At 50.1% G+C, this 21,481-nt stretch overlaps 1 protein-coding gene and 1 long non-coding RNA gene across 8 annotated transcripts in view; one reads left to right on the plus strand and one right to left on the minus strand.

The window, feature by feature from the left end:
* The window catches only part of LOC144286940 (uncharacterized), an 82,763-nt gene extending 75,365 nt beyond the window's left edge, over positions 1–7,398 (minus strand). For 5 of the 7 annotated variants that reach the window (XR_013354894.1, XR_013354890.1, XR_013354892.1 and 2 more), the window contains exon 1: positions 4,462–4,503. This is a non-coding gene — a long non-coding RNA (uncharacterized LOC144286940). Of the gene's footprint in view, positions 1–3,530; positions 3,839–4,461; positions 4,504–7,209 lie in introns of those variants that run through there. The other 2 variants (XR_013354896.1, XR_013354895.1) reach the window with 2 other exon arrangements.
* Positions 4,971–10,438, plus strand: SOX9 (SRY-box transcription factor 9). Its single transcript, XM_077854065.1, has 3 exons — positions 4,971–5,531; positions 6,496–6,749; positions 7,403–10,438. Exons 1-3 carry the CDS (start codon positions 5,101–5,103, stop codon positions 8,257–8,259), a joined length of 1,542 nt encoding a protein of 513 aa, XP_077710191.1. The 5' UTR covers positions 4,971–5,100; the 3' UTR covers positions 8,260–10,438.
* Positions 10,439–21,481: the final 11,043 nt, after the last annotated feature.

The following is a 21,481-nucleotide window of genomic DNA, read 5'->3' on the forward strand; positions in this document are numbered from 1 at the left end:
CGGAAAGGGCCCGAGGGGAGAAGAAGGAGGCGCAGGTGCGAGCCCAGGAAGTGCAGAGGAACCTCTTGGTGCTGAAGGGAGCCCCTGGGCCCGGTGCAGGCGGCTGCAAATGAAGCACCACTGCACTGAACACTTATTTCACCTATATTTTTAGATCAGCAAGGCATAGGCAGCTTCAAAAGAAAAATGCATGAAAGAGGAACACTGGGGAGGGAAAAATAAAACCTGGCCTAAGGAAATTTCCAGGCTGTTCTAGGGATGCTTTGAGGGAATTCGAATGACGCGCGCCTGCCCAGTACCCTGCCTACAGACATATTTTCGGAAAAGGAAAGGGGGGCAAACACACAGGCACGCACTCCCTTTGGAAGCACAGTCCCTTTGGAACTGGGACTTCCCACTCCCACCCCACCACCGCCCCCCCTTCCCCCTCAGCTACTCAGCTACTCAGTCCTGGAGGAGCCAGCTCGACTGGTCTCGGGCTCTGGCTCCCATCCGCACCCCCGGGGCGCCCTGCTGGGCCACAGCCGCCCGCGGCCCCGCCACCGCCCAGGTCACCCTGGAGCGCTTTGCCGGGTCCCGCCTCCCTCACCCAGCACCCGTCCTCCTCACTCCTCTTTCTGCTAGAAAACAGAAAAAGGAAGAAAACGGAAAGCCCCCTTTTTGGCCTACAGTTTCAGCGGGGGCGCGGGGGCTCGACAGTCCGAGGTGACTCGGGTCGGATAATCTTCCCCAAGTGGGGCGCCCGTTTGGGGAGAAATCCACACGTCGGGCTGTGAGAGTCACATGCGTTTGCGGAACCCTTGCTGGGAGCTCCGGAGGCCTGCGACGGGTCACACGCCCACTCGGGCAAAATGTCCAAAGGTCACCTTTATTGGGCCGGCCACAGGTACTTATTGCGCACCTAGGAAGGAGGCCACCTGCGCGCCGAGACGGGGCCGACCCGCCGCTCCAAGAGAAGAGCCGCCGGCAAAGGCGTCCCCAGCACCCCCCCCCCACCCCCGGCCCTGGGGAAAGGGCTCATTCCAGAGGGGCTGCAGGGAGCGGGGAGCTTGGGGACCTCGGGGTCCCGCCGGAGGGCACTGGGGTCTTTTACCCCCGGGGAACCGGGCCCCAGGGGATTGACGGAGAGAAGGGGTGTGCGCATCCCTGAGCACCTCTCCAAGAGCATGCCCCGGGGCTGAGGTCCTCGGGGGACTCTGCAGCTCAGCCCCACCGAGTTCTGGACCATGCACCCCTCCTGAAGACGGATTCAGACGCGCTCCCCACGTTTGCTAGGAAATTTTGGAGAGCGGGGTCATATGGTTCCTGATGCTCCGGGTAACAGGGAACCCCCTTCGCCCACCCCCATCCGGAGACGGAAAACCCCCCCTGTGCGCTGTGTTCGCACCGCGGGCGCGGAGCCCGAGAAACTCGCAGTAAGCCAACATCCCTGGGCTCCGGACTCCGCGCCCGCGTAGACGCGGAGGGAGCTCGGCGGCCCCGGCTGGGGAAATTGAACCCGGCGCCGGCCCCAGTCGCTGAGAGGCGGGGGGGCTGGGGAAGGGGGGCTGGAGAGGGGTGATCCCGGACCTCGGGAAACCGAGGTCCGCCTCGGGATCTCCTTGCGCCTCCGAGTCTCTGCTGCGCGCGGCTGACCTCGCGGCGCTCGCCCAGAGCCGGGGTCGGAACTCGCGCACTTGGGAAGTGCCCTCGGCTGCCAGCCTCCTCCCCACTAGAACGACGAGCCCAACGCGTTCGGCTCTCGGCAATGCTCTGGCTGAAACTGGGCCCACCCAGCCTCAGTTTCCCGATCTGTAATCTGAACACGGAGCATGGGTTCCCTTCCCTCGGGCTCCCTCTGACACCGGTCCTCTGGTCGCCGACCTCCTCCTGGGGCGCGGAGGAGAGGTCAGGGGCGACCCGAGAAACTCACACTGCACCGAACCCCTGAAGGGTTGGGGGCGGGGGGAGTTGTTGGCACTAGGGCCCCCCCTGCAGAAATACAGGGCGGATCAGGGGTGTCCACGAGTCAGGCTTGGCCTGGTCCTGGCACACCGCGCAGAGGGCAACGTCTGGTATCTGGGAGACTGGGGTCCTTCTTCTGGACCTGGTGTCCCCGTCCTGTGCAGACTTAGGAACGTCAGGCACCTTGAAGGCTCTTCTTCTTGCCAGGTTCCCTCTAGACACACACACGCCTCCCAGTTCCTCTCTAACTGGGCTGCCCAGAGGTGAATCCGAACAGGAGGGAAACATCGAGTAGGAATTTCTGCAGAGATAAATCTCAGCAGCAAAGCAGTCCTGATTGAGGGGAGCTCCCCACCACCACCACCACCACCACCATCTACGTTTTTTCTGCAGTTTCTGGGAGTTGGGCAGTTTCTGGGCTTTTGGCGCCCCCTCCGGTTACAGTTGAAAATTGCAGCATCTTAAAAGTCCGCCGATTGTTTATCACAAGTTTTCGAGAAGATAACAGGAATACAAAGTGTTTGCATCAAATGGACAGAAACATATACGAAGCCCTGTAGGTTTATGGTTTGAAATTCGATAGGTTATGTATCCCTGGTTACGTAATTGCGTCACATATCTATTCACGTGTATGTACTTCTCTTGACAAATATTTAGAGAAATATTGCAAAAATATCTTAAAGACACAGTCTCCGGTGACTTTAAGCCCCGTAAACATGAGAATTATAATAAAATGCAGCTAAATACAGACGCCCTGGTTAAAATTTCTGCCCGAAGTTCTGGACTCTGAGTGTCCTCCGGGGTCAGGTGTCTACGAATCACAGAGTTGTACTCACAAATGACCCCCTCCCCAAGACACAGAAATCTGTTGCTACCACGCGGGACTTGTTTCTCCCAAGAAATCACCAAATTGTTCTTCTACTTTTCCAGCATATTCACGGACCCATGAATACCTGGTGATTGTATGGAGGGCTCTGAAACTTGTAAACAAGCTATGGGATACTATCTGTATCCACTCTGAGTCAGTTGCATTCGTTTAAAAAGCAAACACCATTTAACTGTAGTTGTGAGTGACTTACTACCTTCTGAAGAGTTCCGTTTCCTATGAGAAATGTCGACTTCTTCGGAAGAAAATGAGAGAAAACAAGATTTAAAACAAACAAAAAAAATTTTTTTTTCCCCTCCAGGAAAACATTCTTTTAAATCTTACAGTAGGTGTCCGCAATCAGAAATGAACCAAGTCTTTGCTAGGATGCGGGCCGATTCACCATAACAAGAATTTAAGTCGAGGCGGACATCTGGGAGACCCAGAAAGGGGGGGGGGGAGTTTAAAATAAGGCGATCTCCACAGTTGCGCGTTTATTTGTGACTCTGAAGACCTGTAACCCCGCAGGAGGTTAGGATTTTTCTTCTCTCCCAGAAGTGATACCTAACCGGGCACTAAAGGCAAGTTGGTGCAAACACAAAGGTCGTGCTCAAATCACACTTGAGGTCCATCAGAGACATCCCCATCCCCACCCCCCCAACACACACTCCCTCCCCCAGAACTCCCAGCTGCCTGCGAGTCGGAAAAGCACCCGACTTACAGTCAGGAGACACAGGAGCTTCCCCCTCCAGGTGTGCTGTAAAGGAGGGCGAGAGCCGGCGAGCTGCACGACTCCGCCAAAGTGGAGTGTTTTGCGCGCGGTGGTGCCCATATGCCCGGCCTTTCTGCAACCCGAGTGACCGGCCTCAGCCTCTCGGCCCGGGAATGGCACAGTCGCAAAGCTGGGTCCCTTGCAAGCCGGAGCCCTTTGCAAGCTCTTCCCAACGGCGACCCTGCTGACAGTGTGGACTCGGCCGGCCGGGAGGTGAAAAGCAGAGCGTCAAAGCAGTTGCCTGTCACTAAGCCGCGTGGCGGGGTGGGGGCTCTGGGGTGGGGGTGGAGGGCCTGGGGGCGGGGGGGGGGGTGCTGGAGTAGGACTTGTCAGAGTTCAAGGTCGCTGCGGCGCGGGACGGCTCCGGGGCTAACTGCGCCGCGGCCGCCGGCCTCCGCGGGGACCCAGCTTCGGTTTCCATTGATTCCCCTTTGCAAGAGCGAGCGAGCGCACCCGAACCCCCGACCGGCCGCACCAGCCCGGGCGAACCGGAGCGTGCTAATCTATTTATACGGATTATTACGGAGGACCGGCGGGCGTTGAGTCGCCAAAATAAGTTGCTTCAAAAGACCATTTCTAAGCACTTTCGGAGGGGGCAGGCTCCGGGCGCAGGCACGGGGCTGCGCGTTCCGGAGCGGGCGCTTTCCGAATGCTACAGACTCCAGCCAAGCCTCGAGGACCGTGCAGAAAGCAGGGGAAAGAAATGCTCCGGGGGTGGGGGCAGAGCCTAGTCTAGACACGCGCACGCGGGCGCGCGCGCACACACACAGACACACACACACATAGACACGCGCGCACACGCGCACACGCAGGCAGGCACGCAAAATTCGTGCAGAGACGGCACCACACTTCTGACATTACGAGAGCACGGCAGACTTACACACTTGGACGTCCCGGGTCCCCCGCCTTCCCCGCTGCACCCCCACCTCCCCCCCTCCCAACCCCGCGCCAGACCAGAGGCAGCGCTCCCCTCCCCGCTCCTCCCCTCGCCTTTCGTCACCCAAGCCCGGAGCCTTACCCGCAAAATCCAGTCCAATCAGCTGCCTGCCCACCCCTGGAATGCCGGGCCGTGATTGGCCGGCCGTCTCTAAGGTGAGGCGCAGTAGTTATTAAAGAGCCCCGGGGCCGGGAGTCGGGGAGCGGAGAGCGGAGCTTGAAACTCACTGGAAACTTCAGTGGCGCTGCGACTTGCCCGATTCACTCCAGGAACTTTTCTCTGCGGGAGGAGAAGCGAAGGGGTGCAAGCGCCTCGCCTTTGCTCTCTCGCTCCCCCTCCTCCTCCTCCTCCTCCTCCTCTCCAGCTCGCCTCCCCCCACCCCGAGCGGGCAGCTGCGGGCTGGCCACCGCGCGCATCCCCGAGCGCCCGCCGCCGCCGCAGCCCCGGGACGCGCCAGGCTCCCCGGGAGCCGCTCGCCCCGCGTCCGGGCAGCCGAGGGGAGAGGAGCCCGCGCCTCGACGCCCCGAGCCGCCGCGGCTTCTCGCCTTTCCCGGCCACCCGCCCCCTGCCCCGGGCCCGCGCATGAATCTCCTGGACCCCTTCATGAAGATGACCGACGAGCAGGAGAAGGGCCTGTCCGGCGCCCCCAGCCCCACCATGTCCGAGGACTCGGCGGGCTCGCCCTGCCCTTCGGGCTCCGGCTCGGACACCGAGAACACGCGGCCCCAGGAGAACACGTTCCCCAAGGGCGAGCCGGACCTGAAGAAGGAGAGCGAGGAGGACAAGTTCCCCGTGTGCATCCGCGAGGCCGTCAGCCAGGTGCTCAAGGGCTACGACTGGACGCTGGTGCCCATGCCCGTGCGCGTCAACGGCTCGAGCAAGAACAAGCCGCACGTCAAGCGGCCCATGAACGCCTTCATGGTGTGGGCGCAGGCGGCGCGCAGGAAGCTCGCCGACCAGTACCCGCACCTGCACAACGCCGAGCTCAGCAAGACGCTGGGCAAGCTCTGGAGGTAGGGCTGGCGCGGCCGGGTGGGCTCCGCGGCGCGGGCGCGGGCGGGGGCGGGGGGGCGCTGGCCCGGACACTCTGCGCGCCCCGCCTCCCAGCGGGAGGGGGTTGCCGGTCCCGGAGCCGGCCGGCGGGGTGGGGTAGGGTGGGGGGGGGGTTGCAAAGAGGGGGGAGAGGACCAAGTGTAACTTGGCCCAGAGTTTGACAAAGTTCTTGGATGGGAAGGGGAGGGGGGAGGGCATGGTGGGGGGGGGAGGGCAGAGGGTGGGAGACCGCTTGTGGGAGACGCGGTGGGAGGGGGCGGCCAGCCCCATCTCCTGTCGCAGTGAAGTTCGATCCCAAGTGGGGGGCTGGGTGGGAAGTGAGGTCAGCCCCTCTCTCGCTCCAAGTGCGCTCTCTCTCTCTCTCTCTCTCTCTTGCAGCCCTCCAGCCAAGGAGATGGGATTGGGGTGCTGGGGTGCTGGAGGGGACGCCGGCAGGAATGGGAGGGGGGGCGCGAGTGGAGGGGGGGTGCAGGAGGAGCTCCTTGACGATTAAGTGGTTTTGTTTTGTTTTGGAAATGGTTAAGGGTGTTGGGGCGGGGGGCGTTCTAACGACAGTAGCGAAGGCGCTTCGAGCCCGAGCAGCGGAGGGCTGTTTTCATCTCCAGGGTTTCCAAACTAGGCGAGAAGGAGAGAGGGCGGGGCGGAGAGTGACCCGCTCAGGTCCCACTCAAAGAGCCGAGATTTATTGCTTTGCTTTGCTTTTTCCTTTCTTTTTTCTTCGCTTTCTTCCTTTTCTCTCTTTCTTTCCTCCTTTCTTTCTAATGGAAGAAAAGTTAACGAGCTGCAGCAGCGGCTGCGAAGCAGGGAGGGAGGAAGGGGTGGTGCGCGCACAGGCCGAGCGGTCGGGGTCACCTCCCCCTCCGGTTCACAGCACAACCCCCCCTCCTCCCCCGTTCCCCTCTGCGCCCCCTCCCCCGCCCGCAGACTGCTGAACGAGAGCGAGAAGCGGCCCTTCGTGGAGGAGGCGGAGCGGCTGCGCGTGCAGCACAAGAAAGACCACCCGGATTACAAGTACCAGCCGCGGCGGAGGAAGTCGGTGAAGAACGGCCAGGCGGAGGCCGAGGAGGCCACCGAGCAGACGCACATCTCCCCCAACGCCATCTTCAAGGCGCTGCAGGCCGACTCGCCGCACTCCTCCTCCGGCATGAGCGAGGTGCACTCCCCCGGCGAGCACTCGGGTGAGTCCTCCCGCCCCAGCCCCGGGCTACGCGCCCGGCGGCCCCCCCGACTGGCACAGCCCCGGGTCTGCACGGACGAGGCTCCGTTGCTTCGGGACTTTGCGCTCCCCGGGGGCGGGGGGGGGGGGGAGGGAAGAACTGTCCCTAAGCCCTGATCCTCCTCCCCTCGCAGCCGGGGTCCCCCCTCCCACCCCCGCCTCCAAACGCCACCCCTGCGAAGCCCCCGCGCGCGCGCGCGCACGCACCCCCTCCCCAAACTCAACCTTTCCATCCCAGCCCATGAATTTTATTGCGAGGGAAAAAAAAATGCCTTTACAGCTTCACAGGACGTCTCCCTCCTCCTCTCGCTCCGCCACCCCAAAAGCACACACAGGGCTCTTCCGCCAGTAGCAGTTTGGTCGCCCCGACCCTCGGGGCCTCAGACCCTCCCCTGATAAAAGGAGGTCGCCCGAGTGTGTACCTGCGGGTTAATCATTTGGCGACTTATCTCCGGTGCAGCGCGCCTCCCTCCCGCGCGGGTGCGAGTCCATCTGACGCTGGAGCTCTTGAGCTCGGAGGGGAGGGTCCCAGGAGGGCTCCTAAGATTAGGGCCCTTGGCGCAGCCCTTGTGGTTGACCTTCCCCCCGCGCCTGCTTCTCTTCTGCCGCCCGCAGGGCAATCCCAGGGCCCGCCGACGCCCCCCACCACCCCCAAAACCGACGTGCAGCCGGGCAAGGCTGACCTGAAGCGCGAGGGCCGCCCCCTGCCCGAGGGGGGCCGACAGCCCCCCATCGACTTCCGCGACGTGGACATCGGGGAGCTGAGCAGCGACGTCATCTCCAACATAGAGACCTTCGACGTCAACGAATTCGACCAGTACCTGCCGCCCAACGGGCACCCCGGGGTGCCGGCCACGCACGGCCAGGTCACCTACACGGGCAGCTACGGCATCAGCAGCACCGCGGCCACCCCGGCGGGCGCGGGCCACGTGTGGATGTCCAAGCAGCAGGCGCCGCCGCCGCCGCCGCCGCCCCCGCAGCAGCCCCCGCAGGCGCCCCCGCAGCCCCCGCAGGCGCCCCCGCAGGCCCCGCAGGCGCCCCCGCAGCCGCAGCCCGCGCCCCCGCAGCCGCAGGCGGCGCACACGCTGACCCCGCTGAGCAGCGAGCCGGGCCAGGCGCAGCGAACGCACATCAAGACGGAGCAGCTGAGCCCCAGCCACTACAGCGAGCAGCAGCAGCACTCGCCGCAGCAGATCGCCTACAGCCCCTTCAGCCTCCCGCACTACAGCCCGTCCTACCCGCCCATCACCCGCTCGCAGTACGACTACACTGACCACCAGAACTCCGGCTCCTACTACAGCCACGCGGCGGGCCAGGGCTCCAGCCTCTACTCCACCTTCACCTACATGAACCCCGCGCAGAGGCCCATGTACACCCCCATCGCCGACACCTCCGGGGTCCCCTCCATCCCGCAGACGCACAGCCCCCAGCACTGGGAACAGCCTGTCTACACACAGCTCACCAGGCCTTGAGGAGGCCTTGCACCAAGGGTGGCCGCGATGATCCTAGAAAGAACCGAAGAAATAAAAGAACCAACCAGAATTCTCCTTGGGACCTTTTTTTTTTTTTTTTTGGGTTTTTGTGTGTGTGTGTGTGTGTGTGTGCGCGCGTGTGTGTGTGTGTGTGTGTGTGTATGTGTGTGTTGTGTTTTCCTTACTCCTTAAAGACACTTAAGCTAAAGGCAACTCCTACCCCAGAATCCCAAGACAGAAACAAGCGTTTAGCTCTCCAAACGCATTTTACCACCGTCGTCGTTGCAAAAACCAGTGGCCAGGCCACTCGTGTGGCCAGATGGACCCGCGGAGTCGATAAGAAATGGAACTTGAAAACTTATTTTTTTTTTCTTCTTCTCTTCTTCAAAGCGAGCATGGAGGATAATAAGAATCGTGTGACCAGTTTGCTCAATCTCTCTGCCTGTTTGGACTTTGTAATTATTTTTTAGCAGTAATTAAAGAAAAAAAAAAGTCCTCTGTGAGGAATATTCTCTATTTTAAATATTTTTAGTATGTACTGTGTATGATTCATTACCATTTTGAGGGGATTTATACATATTTTTAGATAAAGAAATTAAATGCTCTTATTTTTCCAACAGCTAAAAACTACTTAGTCGAACAGTGTGCCCTAGCTTTTCCTGCAACCAGAGTATTTTTGTACAGATGTGCTCTCTCTTACAAAAAAAAAAAAACAAAAAAAAAAACAACAAAAAAAAAAAGCGTGTGTGTGTTGTATTAACATAAAAAAAAAACACGAATTTGTGTTATGTGATCAGTTTTGGGGGTTAGCTTTGCTTAATTCCTCAGGCTTTCTGATTCAAGGAGGAGCTGCCTTAGAAAGAAAAAATAAAGGCCTTATTTTGCAAATAATGGAAGTAAACCATAGTCTAGAGAAGCATTTGGTAAGCTTTATCATATATATATTTTTTAAACAAGAGAAAATACCTTGAGCCTTAAAACCATGCTGCTGGAAAATACTTGTGCTCTCTTTTAGTGCATTTCCTCCTGCATTTGCTTGTTTGCTGCAATCTTAAGAAGTGAAAACCAAGCAAAGGAGATGAAATCTGTTCTGGGAATGTTTCAGCAGCCAATAAGTGCCCCAGCACACTGCCCCCTGGTTGCCTGCGCCAGCCCCATGTGGGACACAGATGCTAGAGCCCTCTCCCTTATGCTGTCACCTGTGCCTCTCCGAACACCAGCAGTTAACCTTCAAGACATTCCACGTGCTAAAATTATTTATTTTGTAAGGAGAGGTTTTCATTAAAAAAAAAAATCTTTCTCTTAATTTTTTTTTTTAATCTTACCTTCTTTAAAATAGGTTGTTGGAGCCTTCCTCAAAGGGTATGGTCATCTGTTAAATTATGTTCTTAACTGTAACCAGTTTTTTTTATTTATCTCTTTAATCTTTTTTATTATTATTAAAAGCAAGTTTCTTTGGATTTCTTGTCCTAGATTTGTATAATATACATGCCTTTTTGTCTGTCCTTTTTTTTTTCTTTGTTGTTTTGTTGAAAACAAACTGGAAACTTGTTTCTCTTTTTTGTACAAATGAGAGGTTGCAAATGTAGTGTATCACTGAGTCATTTTCAGTGTTTTTCTGCCACAGACCTTTGGGCTGCCTAAATTGTGTGTGTGTGTGTTTGTGTGTGTGTGTGTGTGTGTGTGTGTGTGTTGACACAAAACAATGCTGGCATGTGTCATGGATAGTCCCCTGCATGTTCTCTTGGAGAGAGAGTGGAAAGGAGGAGGGGATCAGCCCACCGAGAGACCTGAATTCTTAATTCTTTCTGTGGCTGGAGAGTTTGAGGATTGCTTTTTAAAAAAGACAGCAAACTTTTTTTTTTTATTTAAAAAAAGATATATTAACAGTTTTAGAAGTCAGTAGAATAAAATCTTAAAGCACTCTTATAATATGGCATCTTTCAATTTCTGTATAAAAGCAGATCTTTAAAAAAATATTTCTGTAACTTAAGAAACCTGGCATTTAAATCATATTTTGTCCTTAGGTAAGGTTTGGTTTGTGTTTGTGTTTTGTTTGTTTTGCTTGTTCCCCCCCCCAAACCTTTTGTTCTCTCTGTGAACTCATCTTTCCTTTTTTCTTTCTTTTTTTTTTGTATATTATTGTTTACAATAAATATACATTGCATTAAAAAGAAAACGGCCCTGTGGACTGACTTATTCAAGCCCCATTCTCCCCTTCGAAGGACGATCTGAAGCATTGAGGCCCCAAAGAGATGGTTACTTATTGATCACTGTGATAGTCTCATTATTTCACGTGCACTTTGGTTATCCTGAAGTTGGCACTGACGAAAAGACTGTGTCCCCAAAAATCTACGCAGAAGAATCTTGGAAAGTGTCACCCTGATAGGTCATCTAGACAATTATTTGCTTGCACAGGCAAAAATGTCTGTTGTGGTATCAACAGCCTTATGCTTCGGGGCAAAAGCTGTTCCCCTGTGGAAGTCGGAGGAGAATATTAGACCTGAAATCAGTAGCTTGTCGGTAGGCGGAATGCCAGAGGGGGTGACTTGCCTGTCTGAATTTAATGGAGCAAACTTTCTATTATTATGAACACAGACCAACGAGGGGTGTCCATTGTAAAAGGCAGAAGAAGCCAAAATAAAAGTTTTCGAAGAGGACTGGAGGGAAGTCTGTTCCATTAACCCATTAAATGATTCAGAGCCTTCGTGGTCTATCTGCAGGGACAATGATATGGGATTACCTTATTTTGCTGTTCCCTTCAGTTTAACTCATTCTGAGAAGACGCAAAGCCGTGGTAGAAGTAATAAGACCTAATCCTGTTTTTCTTGGCCTGGGTAAGATGGGAGTTTCCAGGATCAGAGAAACGTCCAGGTCATTTTTCATTAAACAGATGAAATCACTCCTTTCCTCCCACCCCCACACAGACAACCCCCCCACACACCCCACCCCACCCCCAAACAGACACCCTGGCGGATTGGGGAAGTATCTCTAAAGGAGGCAAGGCTCTATCACCTCGGGCTGATTTTACTTCTGGGCCCCTGTCTCCGACAGACCTCACGGGTCTCCAGACTCTCTGGTATCATTCCACATTGTCTGTTTTTGCTTTTTGGGATTGCTGGCTTGCGTCCCACACCAGGATCATGGCAACCAGGAAAATGGTAGTTATCAAATAGAGACATTAGTTCTCGGCCTCCTTTGCAAATTCCTTCAACATTGATCGAGGGCCTGTGACCTGTGGGGTGCTGTGCAAATCTCCCCCTGCCCCCCCCCACCCCACCCCCCGACGTCACATTCTGTTGCTTGCTCATGCCACAGTGCCCCGCCGGCTTAGGCTCAGAGTCTAGCTTCCATTCTTACAAAATCTCTATTGTTTTTCCCCTTGCCAACACTCACAAAGTCCTTTTAAAAGTGTCTGTGGGGTTCACCAATTCTTGTCCACCCTTATTCACCCAAATCCCCGTATCTGTTAAACTCAACACATACCACCCAGTCCTGACCACCCCTTCCCCTACCAAATCCATAATGTTTGCAAGATTGTTTTCTCTTCTCCTGGAAATATGCTCTCTTGCTCAGTGTGTGACCTTCCACAGACCTTCTGAGAGCCAGAAGGTTCCGTTCGGGTATAATCTTGCTAGGTATGGAAGGGTGCAACTTGTTCACTTTGCTATGCCTTGGTTTCCCCTTTTGTTAAGAATATTTATAATCTCTCCCTCTTATAACAGGGTTGCTATCAGAGCATTTTTTAGCAAGAAGCGGTCTGGGAATTGACTGCGTCCAAATCTTCTGGCCCACACGGGATTCCTACTGCACCCCCCCACCAAAAAAAAAAGGTAAACAGTAAAAGGGGTATTCACAGGTTGGTTCTGAGACACAGGAAAACATAAGAGACCATGAAGCACAAAGAATTCCTCTGAACCCACCCACTCCCGTCCACCAGATCGAGGCAAAGCCCAGCCCCACCAGATTATAAAATATTTTAGAGGAATTTTTATTCTAAATCAAGAAACACAGAGCTTATCACCCTGACAACAAGACATTTATTGAAAATCTAGGAAAGAGTCCTCCAGAACAGAAAAAGCTTATAATTAAATCCAGGGTTATTTTGTTTATTTGCATTCAAAATAAAACCTTTTAAAAAAAAAAAAAAGAACAAACTATTTTAACAAAAAGGGCCCTTTTTTAAATAACAAAAGGGAATAAACAGAAGGGAATAAAAACCTCACTTAGTCCTTTGGGCTATTATGAAAATGGCACTTACAGATTAGCTTGAGCTGTGTGTTTGGCTTTCCCACCTGAACTCCATCCTACTTCTTCTTTTCCCTGATTTCCACATGGAACATTTTTGAGGCACTGCTGGGCACCTTTTAAGTTAACTTAATTGATGAACTATCACCGTAGCTGGACATAGATTTACCATGGATGCTCAATAAGCTTAAGCCTTAGCCCTGGTCACTTGTACAGACTCCTTGTAAGGCCCTATACTTAATCTTATATTTAAAAAATTTTTTTAATTAGAAAAAAAATTTTTTTAAAGAGTGCCCTCCCTCAAACACACACACACACACACACACACACACGCAAAAAAAACTATATAAACTCCAGGCCCCACAAAACCTGGATTTGCCGAAGATCAGAGCTGTTGGATGGCAAACCATGACATCAGAGGGGACAAGGGAAACACTTTTATTTCTATTCTCAACAGTGCCTGCTTACCCATCGGTAACCTTTCATCCCATCCCTGAACCCGGTGGCGATGTCACAGAACACATCACTGGGAATCTCTGCTGTAACAGTCCACCATGAGACCCTACCCAATTTTCTTATCCCTCCGAGACTCCGACGATTTTCATTTCTCAAATGATACAATCTCATGGGCATAACAGGGGTTAAATGAAGTAAAGCACCCAAGACTGTTAATTACCCGTCCTTCTATATTTCTTCACACTTCTGACTCATTTCTGTTTTTTCCTATCTGACACCACCTCTTTCCTGCATTTTCTTAGTGTGTCCCATTGACTCTTGCAGCTGAAAAAGATTTGCTGGGCCCTGATTGGGTTATTCCTTGGCCATCATTCACAGACCAGACTCCTTTCACTCACTCTGTATATCTGAAGAAGAATTATTTTAGACCAACCACAACACGGAGCCGGTAGAGTCAGATTCGGATTTATTCCAAACAACCAGGCAAAATTCAAGGCAATATGTACATTATTTTGAAGCTATTGCAGGACTCATCCCTTGAGATTTCAGGATTTTATAATGAACGTAATCTGATTAGCATGATATCCTGCCACCATATTCCACATGAGGAAGACTTCCATTCCTCATTGCCTGCACAAACATTTGCAAACATCTCTTGTGGGTCAGGATGCAGCAGCGGACAAGGACAGATATGGTCCCTGCCCTCGGGGGCTTACAATTTACAGTAGTGAAGGCACACAAAAACCAATCATACTCTGGTATTTTCTAGTTCACTTATGCTATGAAAAAAAATGCAACTGCCTAAGGCCAGTTGGGAGGCTCATCATCCAGGCAAGAGATGATGGTGGTCTAGTCTCAGATGCAGAAGGACTGGGTAGTTGATGGATTTGGGTATGATTTTGATGAAAACTTCCTGGCCTCTTGCTCTCCTAATCTCCATCAATTTTTCAGTGATTAAATTTACTCTGACCCATTTTACATAAAAGCGACCCACTCTGTTTTTACCTTAGTCATTCCTTGCTGGTCTCCTGCAATAACACCCTTAGGCTCTCTACCTCTTGATGAACCACTCATTCATGCATCACACAAATCTCTTTTTACCCGAGACCTCAAGAGAAGGATCCAGTCTCTGAAATCCAAGAAGGTCTCTCCATCTCCAGAGACTTGCTCAATGCACCCCCACAGGTTTGTGGAATCAGAAATATGGAACATATGGTGGGTGGTGTTTTAGTTTCATTGTGTCCTCATTGCAAAAATTCTTTATGCAACATCTCAGCCAGTCTTTTCTAAGGTGCTCATATTGATTGAGAACTCACTTCCCCTGTCCTGGAGAGTTTTTTTTTTTTTTTTAATTTATTTATTTTAGAAAGAGAGAGTAGAGGGGAAGAGGGAGAGGGAGAATCTCAAGCAGACTTCCCGCTGAGTATGGAGCCTGACGTGGGCCTCCATCCCAGAACCCTGAGATCATAACCTGAGCCAAAATCAGGAGTCAGCTGCCCCACCAACTGAGCCACCCAGGTGCTTCTGTCCTGGAGAGCTTTAATTGTGCAAAAGTCTTAATCTCTGCAGTCTCTATCAAGGGTCCAAGCTGACCCCGCTCTGTACCAACATGGTGGGAGACTTGTCTTTCTTTCAAATGATAGCCCTTCAACTAGTTACACAGTTTTCAAGTTTTCTTTCAGTTTTTCAACATTTCTAATACACTTTACACATGACCTGGTTCCCAAACCCTCCCTACCTTGCCATTCCTCTTTGAATCTATTTCACTTACTAGCATTCCCCAAATTAATTCTAGGACTCCAAATATGGTTTGACTAATATAGAAGATGAGTCGATTCATCCCTTTTGTAATCAGAAACCGTGTTTTTATTAAGTTAAAATCGTATTCATTGTTGTGGTAGCCAAAGCATCCACTTATGTTACGGTGAGATATTTCTCACCTATCCTAAAATTATACAACTGAGTTTTTTTAACTTCATTACCCAGTTTTACATTAGCCTCTGTCTTGACTGGACTTCATGGAAGGAAAATGAGGAAAAGGGATTTACATCATTGAGCCCTTTTTTTACTGGGCCCTGTGACAGATGTTTTATATACATAATCTCATTTAATCCATTTAATAACCCTTAGAGACAGGTGTTATGGTTACAGTTTTATTAAGGAGGAAACTGAGGCTCAGAGAGATTAAACAATTGGCCTAAGGTCCTGTCACTAGCAAATAGCACAGACAACTACCATTGACTCCCCCAACCCACTACCTGCCCTCCACCTACTGAATCTTCAGTTTTCAAGGGAAAATTTGAAGTAGAGTTTATAATGAGAAAAAGAGAATAAATTCTTATGTTGTAAATTATTTTATAGAAAATCTCTTTAAAGGACAATCTGATCATATGATCACCCCCCACCTCCTGCTCAATATCTTGCAATGGTTGCCTATTCACTTGGAATAAAATCCAAAATCTCTACCAGAGGATACTCTGGGGGTTTCCAAACTATAGCCCATGGATCGAATCCAGCCTGTCATCTATTGTTGCCAATAAAGCTTTATTGGAATGCAGTCACACCTGTTAGCCTATAGATCCCACTATGATAGCACTCTTGAGCCATTGCAATAGGATCATGGTCTACAAAGCCTAAGATATTTACTAAGCTGACCCCTTACTGACCCTTTCCCTACACTATCTAGCCCTTGCCTGTTTCTGTGCCCTTGTCTCTTGCCATTACTCCCTTTATTCCCCATGACCCCACCCTCTGCCCTCTCTCACTCTCAAATCTGTTAAGCTCTTGCCACTTCAGGGCCTTTGCACATGCTACTTCCTTGGTCCGAAGCACTCTTTCATCAGGATTTCCCATTTCTCCCATTCCATCTTTCAGACCTCAGCTCAAATGTCATCTTCTCCATGGGACCTGGCCACCTGAGATCGAACTGTCCACAGTGCTATCACCCCAGTCACGCTCCCAATTTCCTGTCTACTTTTGGAACACCGTCACTTTCTGAAAGCATCTTTGTCATCTGTGTGTCCATCACCTTCCGCTAAGATTTTGAATTTTGTCTTTTTTTGTTTGTTTCATTTTTACGTGATCTCCACACCCAACATGGGGCTGGAACTCAGCCCTGAGATCGAGTCACCTGCTCTATGGACTGAACCAGTCAGGTGCCCCTGAACTTTGTCTTATTCCCAACTTATGTTTGGTACCCAGAAAAGTGATGCATAACAGGAGATCAATGACTACTTATTGATTAATTCATTGGTAGAGTAAGCTATTTTTATTCCCCCAGGTCATCAGGAGGGAATTGAGTAGTAAGGATTAAGAAGCAGAACAGCTATCAATTCCTGTGTAATTAAATAATCAATTAAGTGAACATGTGATAAGTGTTCAGCTAGAAGCTGGAGACTCCAAAACTAATAAGATGGGGAGCTCACAAGAAAAAAGATGGAAGCAAAATAATTAAACCAACACTAGGGTAGAGGTGGGCATGGAATGGAATAAAAATACAGAAGATATGGGGCACCTGGTGGCTCAGCGGTTGAGCACCTGCTTTTGGTTCAGGGTGTGATCCCGGGGTTCTGGGATTGAGTCCCTCGTCGGGCTCACCACAGGGAGCCTCCTTCTCCCTCTGCCTCCATCTCTGCCTCTCTCTGTGTGTCTCTCATGAATAAATAAAGAAAATCTTTAAAACAAAAATACAGAAGATGCAAGGCAGACAGAGTGTCCTGGAGGAAGGGGAAGTGCACTAGCCGAAAGAAGATATTCCAGGCGCAGAGAAGGGACAAAATACGAACATGGGGATGTGAAACAGGTTCATGCTTCAGGGCCACTGCAGGTTGGTTCAGTGTGACTAGGGTTGGATGTGGGTAGGTAAAATGGTGGAAAATTAGTTGAGAGATAAACAGGGGTGGAATCGCAGAGAATTTTGGAAAGATTTTAACCAGGATAATGACAAAGGCAGTTGTATGCTAAAAAGGAGGCGTTCCTTCCTCCACCCCCTGCCCCACCAAACCAGACTTGATTTTGCTGTCAAAATCCAGAAACACGGAGACCACCTGGGAGTCTCTTGCTTTGTCCACAGCAGATGACATAAAAACGTGAGCTAAGGTTAAGGCAGTGACGGTAAAAGTGGAGAGACAGGAGGGGGGAAGGCTATGAGAAGACTTGAGAGGTAGAAGTGGGGTTTGAGAACTGGTGGGATATAGACCAAGAAGGTGGGGGCAAGTGTAACCTCCATGTTCAATCTTTGATGACATGGTAAGAGGTGGTGCCATTGAACACATGATGGAATATAGAACATGCTTCGTGGGCACTTGAATACATGTGTGACCCATAAAATGAAAGAAGCATAACATGTGGGATATGATCAAAATGCAACTTTAAATTTTCCTTTACTGTCTCTTTAGGCTTTATTCAGGAGCTGGGGTCTTCCCTTGGCTCTGGGTGATCACAGGGGCTGGGATTGGGACTGAGGGGAACAAGGACATGACATGTTCCAATCAACATTTTCAGAAAATAAAAGGTTCTCTGGTTATATAGTTATAAAATAGTAATTTATTTTATGTTGAAGGTCCCATTTCAGTCACTGACATGTTCCATTCCAGGAAATACCTAAATTGGCTTAAAATGGTATCTTTGTCTTTCCTTCCATGATTGCTTCAGAATGGAAACCCGTGCCTGGGGAGAGGATAGTCCTGCCCTCCTCCACACAGTCTCTGTTTGCCTCTGTCCCACTGGCTAGGCCAACACAGTCCAAAGAGATGGGACAAACAGGGGAAGAAGGGCGAGGAAAGGGGAAGACATATTTATCAAGATGGTATCCCATGTTGGGTCCTGGCAGATGGTCAAAGCTGGTATCCCTGGTGGGCCAGACACTTGATCAGAGCTGGCTTTTCCCCTGGGCCACCTTCAGGACTTCTCATTTACACAACTGTCTTGGCTCAGGCGTATGTGTTATTATTCACTTTTGTGGTTTTCAACTCCTACCCCACGGCTCAGCATCCTCAAAACACCCCAGCCTCTTTCTGTGAGGTCTCGCCCCTGCAGATGACTCTGCTAAATAGAAGCCAAGAAGAGCCCCTGCTTGCTCTCTGTTCCAGGGAACCACGCTGCGTGAGTAGAGGCATACCCCTGACCCAGGAGAAGTCACCGCTTCTCACATCCCACCTGGGTTACCTAGACTCGTGAATCAGGCACCAGTTCTCTGTGTTCCTTGACTGTAAGAATGCATTTTAACGCTTTGTGAGTAACATCTTTTAAAGCCCTGTTTGCTAAACTTGAAGATAGCGGATAACGCTATTGAATGACCCCAGGGAAGAGAGGATGAGCATGGAGAGCGTGGCAACTACTCCCCGAAAAGCATCCTTCTCAGATTTCCTTTTCTTTTTTCTGTCTCAGCCCCTTCCTTATTTTATTGAGGTAAAAATGAAAACAAAGGCAAAACCTTACACGCAGTGAAATGCATAGATCTTAAGTGTGTGACTCTGTACTCTCTGGTAAAGGTATACATCTGAGCCCCACCCCCAAAATCAAACTAGAGAGCATAACCATCACCCCAGAGAACATAACCATCAACCTCAGTCGATCCCCATTTCCCATGGACAGCCACTGATCCAATCTCTATCACTATGCATGAGATCTGCTTGTTCTTGAACTTCACATACATGAAATTATACAATATGTCCCTATTTATATCTGGCTTCTTTTGCCCATCACGATTCTATTCTATTTCTATGAAGCCCATCAATACTGCATGTGCCAATTGTTGATTCTTTTCTCTTGCTGAATAGCATTCCCTTGTATAAATGTGCAACGAGTTCATCCATCTTCCTACTGATGGACATTTGGATTTTGTCTACTTTGAGACTACCGTGAATAGAGCTGGTGGAAATCTCTCTTGGGCAAATGCCTAGATATGTGACCGCTGGGTCATAGAGCAGATAAACACTCAACTTTATAAGTACCTTCCAAACCATTTTTCTAAGTGCATAAATCATTATATACTCCCATATGAAATATAGGGAGTTCCAGTTCCTCTACATCTATGGCAACATTTGTTGTCAGATTTTAAAATTTTTGATACCTGTTTTTGTGAAAAGGTATCTTGTGCTTTCAATGCATTTCCTTGGTGCACTATGTAATTCTATTGCACATCCTTCTGCATTACAGAATTAATGTGACCTTGGTTCTGAGGACTCCCTACACTCTTTTGGAAGGATGCTTATTTCCTTTCTTTGGATGGGAAGAGTTTGGGTAACCATTTTTTTATGACTTTTTTTTACAGGTTTATTTATTTATTTTAGAAGGGGTGGGGAGAGAGGAGCAGAAGGAGAAAAGCAGACTCCCCCTTGTGTGTGGAGCCCAACACTCAGCTCCACTCAGGGCTTCAACCCACGACCTTGTGATCATGACTTGAGCCAAAACCAGGAGTTTAAAGCTCAACTGACTGAGCCACCCAGGTACCCCATGACTTTTCATTTTTGTAGCTGCTTAAGAATTGTATGAATTCAGCTGGAACCATATTGGGTATACCAAGCACGGTGGTCAGGGGAGGCTGATTGTATTGGCCCTGCAGAAAAATAAGGCTGGGAATCTGGGAGTGTCTAATAGGAGACTCCCAGCTCCACTATGGGCAGCTTGAGAGACAGAGGGAAGTCAGGATAATGGAAGGGAATGTGAAAGCCCAAATAAACATCTGAACTTCTCGGTGGTACTTATTCAAGTTACCCTAAATTCTCTTATCTGTGGAGACCCACATCTATGCAGATAAAAGACCTTATAGAAAGGCAACATTTGTGGGGCTTTTGCACTTTATGGCTTAAAGCACCTAGAAAGGGCCAGATTTGCTCCTCCTCTGGGTGTCATTCATCTCTGTAAGTTCAGCAGGGAGAAAAGGGCACTCTTCTTCTAGGGTCCCCAAAGCATAGCTAGAATAAGGAGTCTGGAGCTTCATTGCCCCTTCTGCCTGAGGCCCCTGAGGCCCAAAATGGTCATGCATTTGTTCCGTCTCCCAGTCAACAGAACTACCTCTCTCCAAGCCAATTTTGAAAGTCCCTGAAATTTCTGAAGCCCTCGCTGAACATGAGCACACATCTGACCTCTGCGTTGATTTCATCACCCAGCTGGCCCCTGTCTGAACCTCTGCCTCCATGGAGAATTCTTGAAATCCATCCTATTCTCCACCTGCAGCTGTTTTCTGGGATTTGAAAAAGAGAAAAAAAAAAAAAAAGATATGGCATTTTTAAGTTTCCTCCATGCCACTGCTCCTAGATCCCCGACTCCCACCAAGACTCTTTCATGTCCAATTCTCATCTGTGTTATCTGGTGATTTCGATTCAGATATAATGCAAGTGGTTAACTATCGAAAGCAAGCCTGCACTCATGCCAGACAGCAAAATTAAGATGGCAGGAAAGTAACTTGAGCCAACAGAGTATCAGAAGTCAACCACGAGCAGTAACCGATCAATGGACGTGAGGCCAAATGAAATTCAGCTGTCCAGCTAGAGGCCAGCACCCATAGCTATTAATCAAAATGATCCTCATGGGCATAGAGTGTAGAAAGAACTGTCTTGCTCTGGTCTATTCAGCTACATTGCTCAAGAGGTCATAATCATTGAGACAACAAATGATTCATGCTCGCCTACCACCTGACAGGCTCCACGCTAGAAGCTAGTGATACAGACAGACCCCACACCTAGTAAGAAGAGACCTGCATTAACAAGTAATTTTAATAAATTATGGAGTTATGTTCCTGGATTAAATATAGTCAAGGGAGTTAAATGAATAAAGAGCTTATAGTCAGGTGTTCCTTAACCTCTAAAATTCATCATCTGAACATGTATTACTTTTAAATACCAAAAGAAAAAGGAAAGATTGCTTAATAAATAAATAAATTGATTACCTGGAAATAAAACCCAACAGTAGCCTGATTTGTAGAGCCACCTTCCATTTGATTAGCATCTAGATTACCCCACTTGGCAAGGTTATACTTTATTACAACCCCAGTGGTTTAATCAAAGCTGCAGTTACCATTCATTATTGATAGCGGGTGGTGGGGAAGGGCTGGCCAATCCTCTCACTTTCCCAGAAACTCTGTCTCTTCTGATGTGATATCTACACTCTTTCTCCAAGTGGCCACATTTTTCACACTTGATTTCTCAGAGCTACCCAGCCCAAAAGTCCCCCCAGAGAAAGAGTCCAATAGCTTTTGAAAGGGAGCCAATGCTTCTGTCTAAATGTCTTTTTTGCTTATTCCCTGTAACATCCTGGGCCATCGTCGACAGAAGCGGTACAGTGTGCTAGCCCGCTGTTGGCTTGATGTGCAAGCACTGGACCAAAACCAGGTTTAAACAAAGTTGACATAATCAGATTTATCTCAAATTTATATGAGATTGAAGAAAAGAATAGCCACACTGCATAGATGATTAACCACCAGCAGCAGCGAGGAGGCCTGTTTGCAAATAATCCCCTCTGATATCTAACAGATCATCCAATCTTCATTTCACAGCCTGGCTCGGTGAGTGAAGGA

The sequence above is a fragment of the Canis aureus genome, chromosome 16 (assembly GCF_053574225.1).
Source record: "Canis aureus isolate CA01 chromosome 16, VMU_Caureus_v.1.0, whole genome shotgun sequence".
In the NCBI taxonomy this organism is placed as follows: Eukaryota; Metazoa; Chordata; class Mammalia; order Carnivora; family Canidae; genus Canis; species Canis aureus.

What these genes read in the sequence shown, in the direction of transcription:
- SOX9 (XM_077854065.1), top strand. Translation starts at nt 5,101, where the DNA reads ATGAATCTCCTGGACCCCTTCATGAAGATGACCGACGAGCAGGAGAAG. An exon ending in ACGCTGGGCAAGCTCTGGAG is followed by an intron (nt 5,532 to 6,495) that starts GTAGGGCTGGCG and finishes CCCCGCCCGCAG; the next exon opens with ACTGCTGAACGAGAGCGAGA. An exon ending in CTCCCCCGGCGAGCACTCGG is followed by an intron (nt 6,750 to 7,402) that starts GTGAGTCCTCCC and finishes TGCCGCCCGCAG; the next exon opens with GGCAATCCCAGGGCCCGCCG.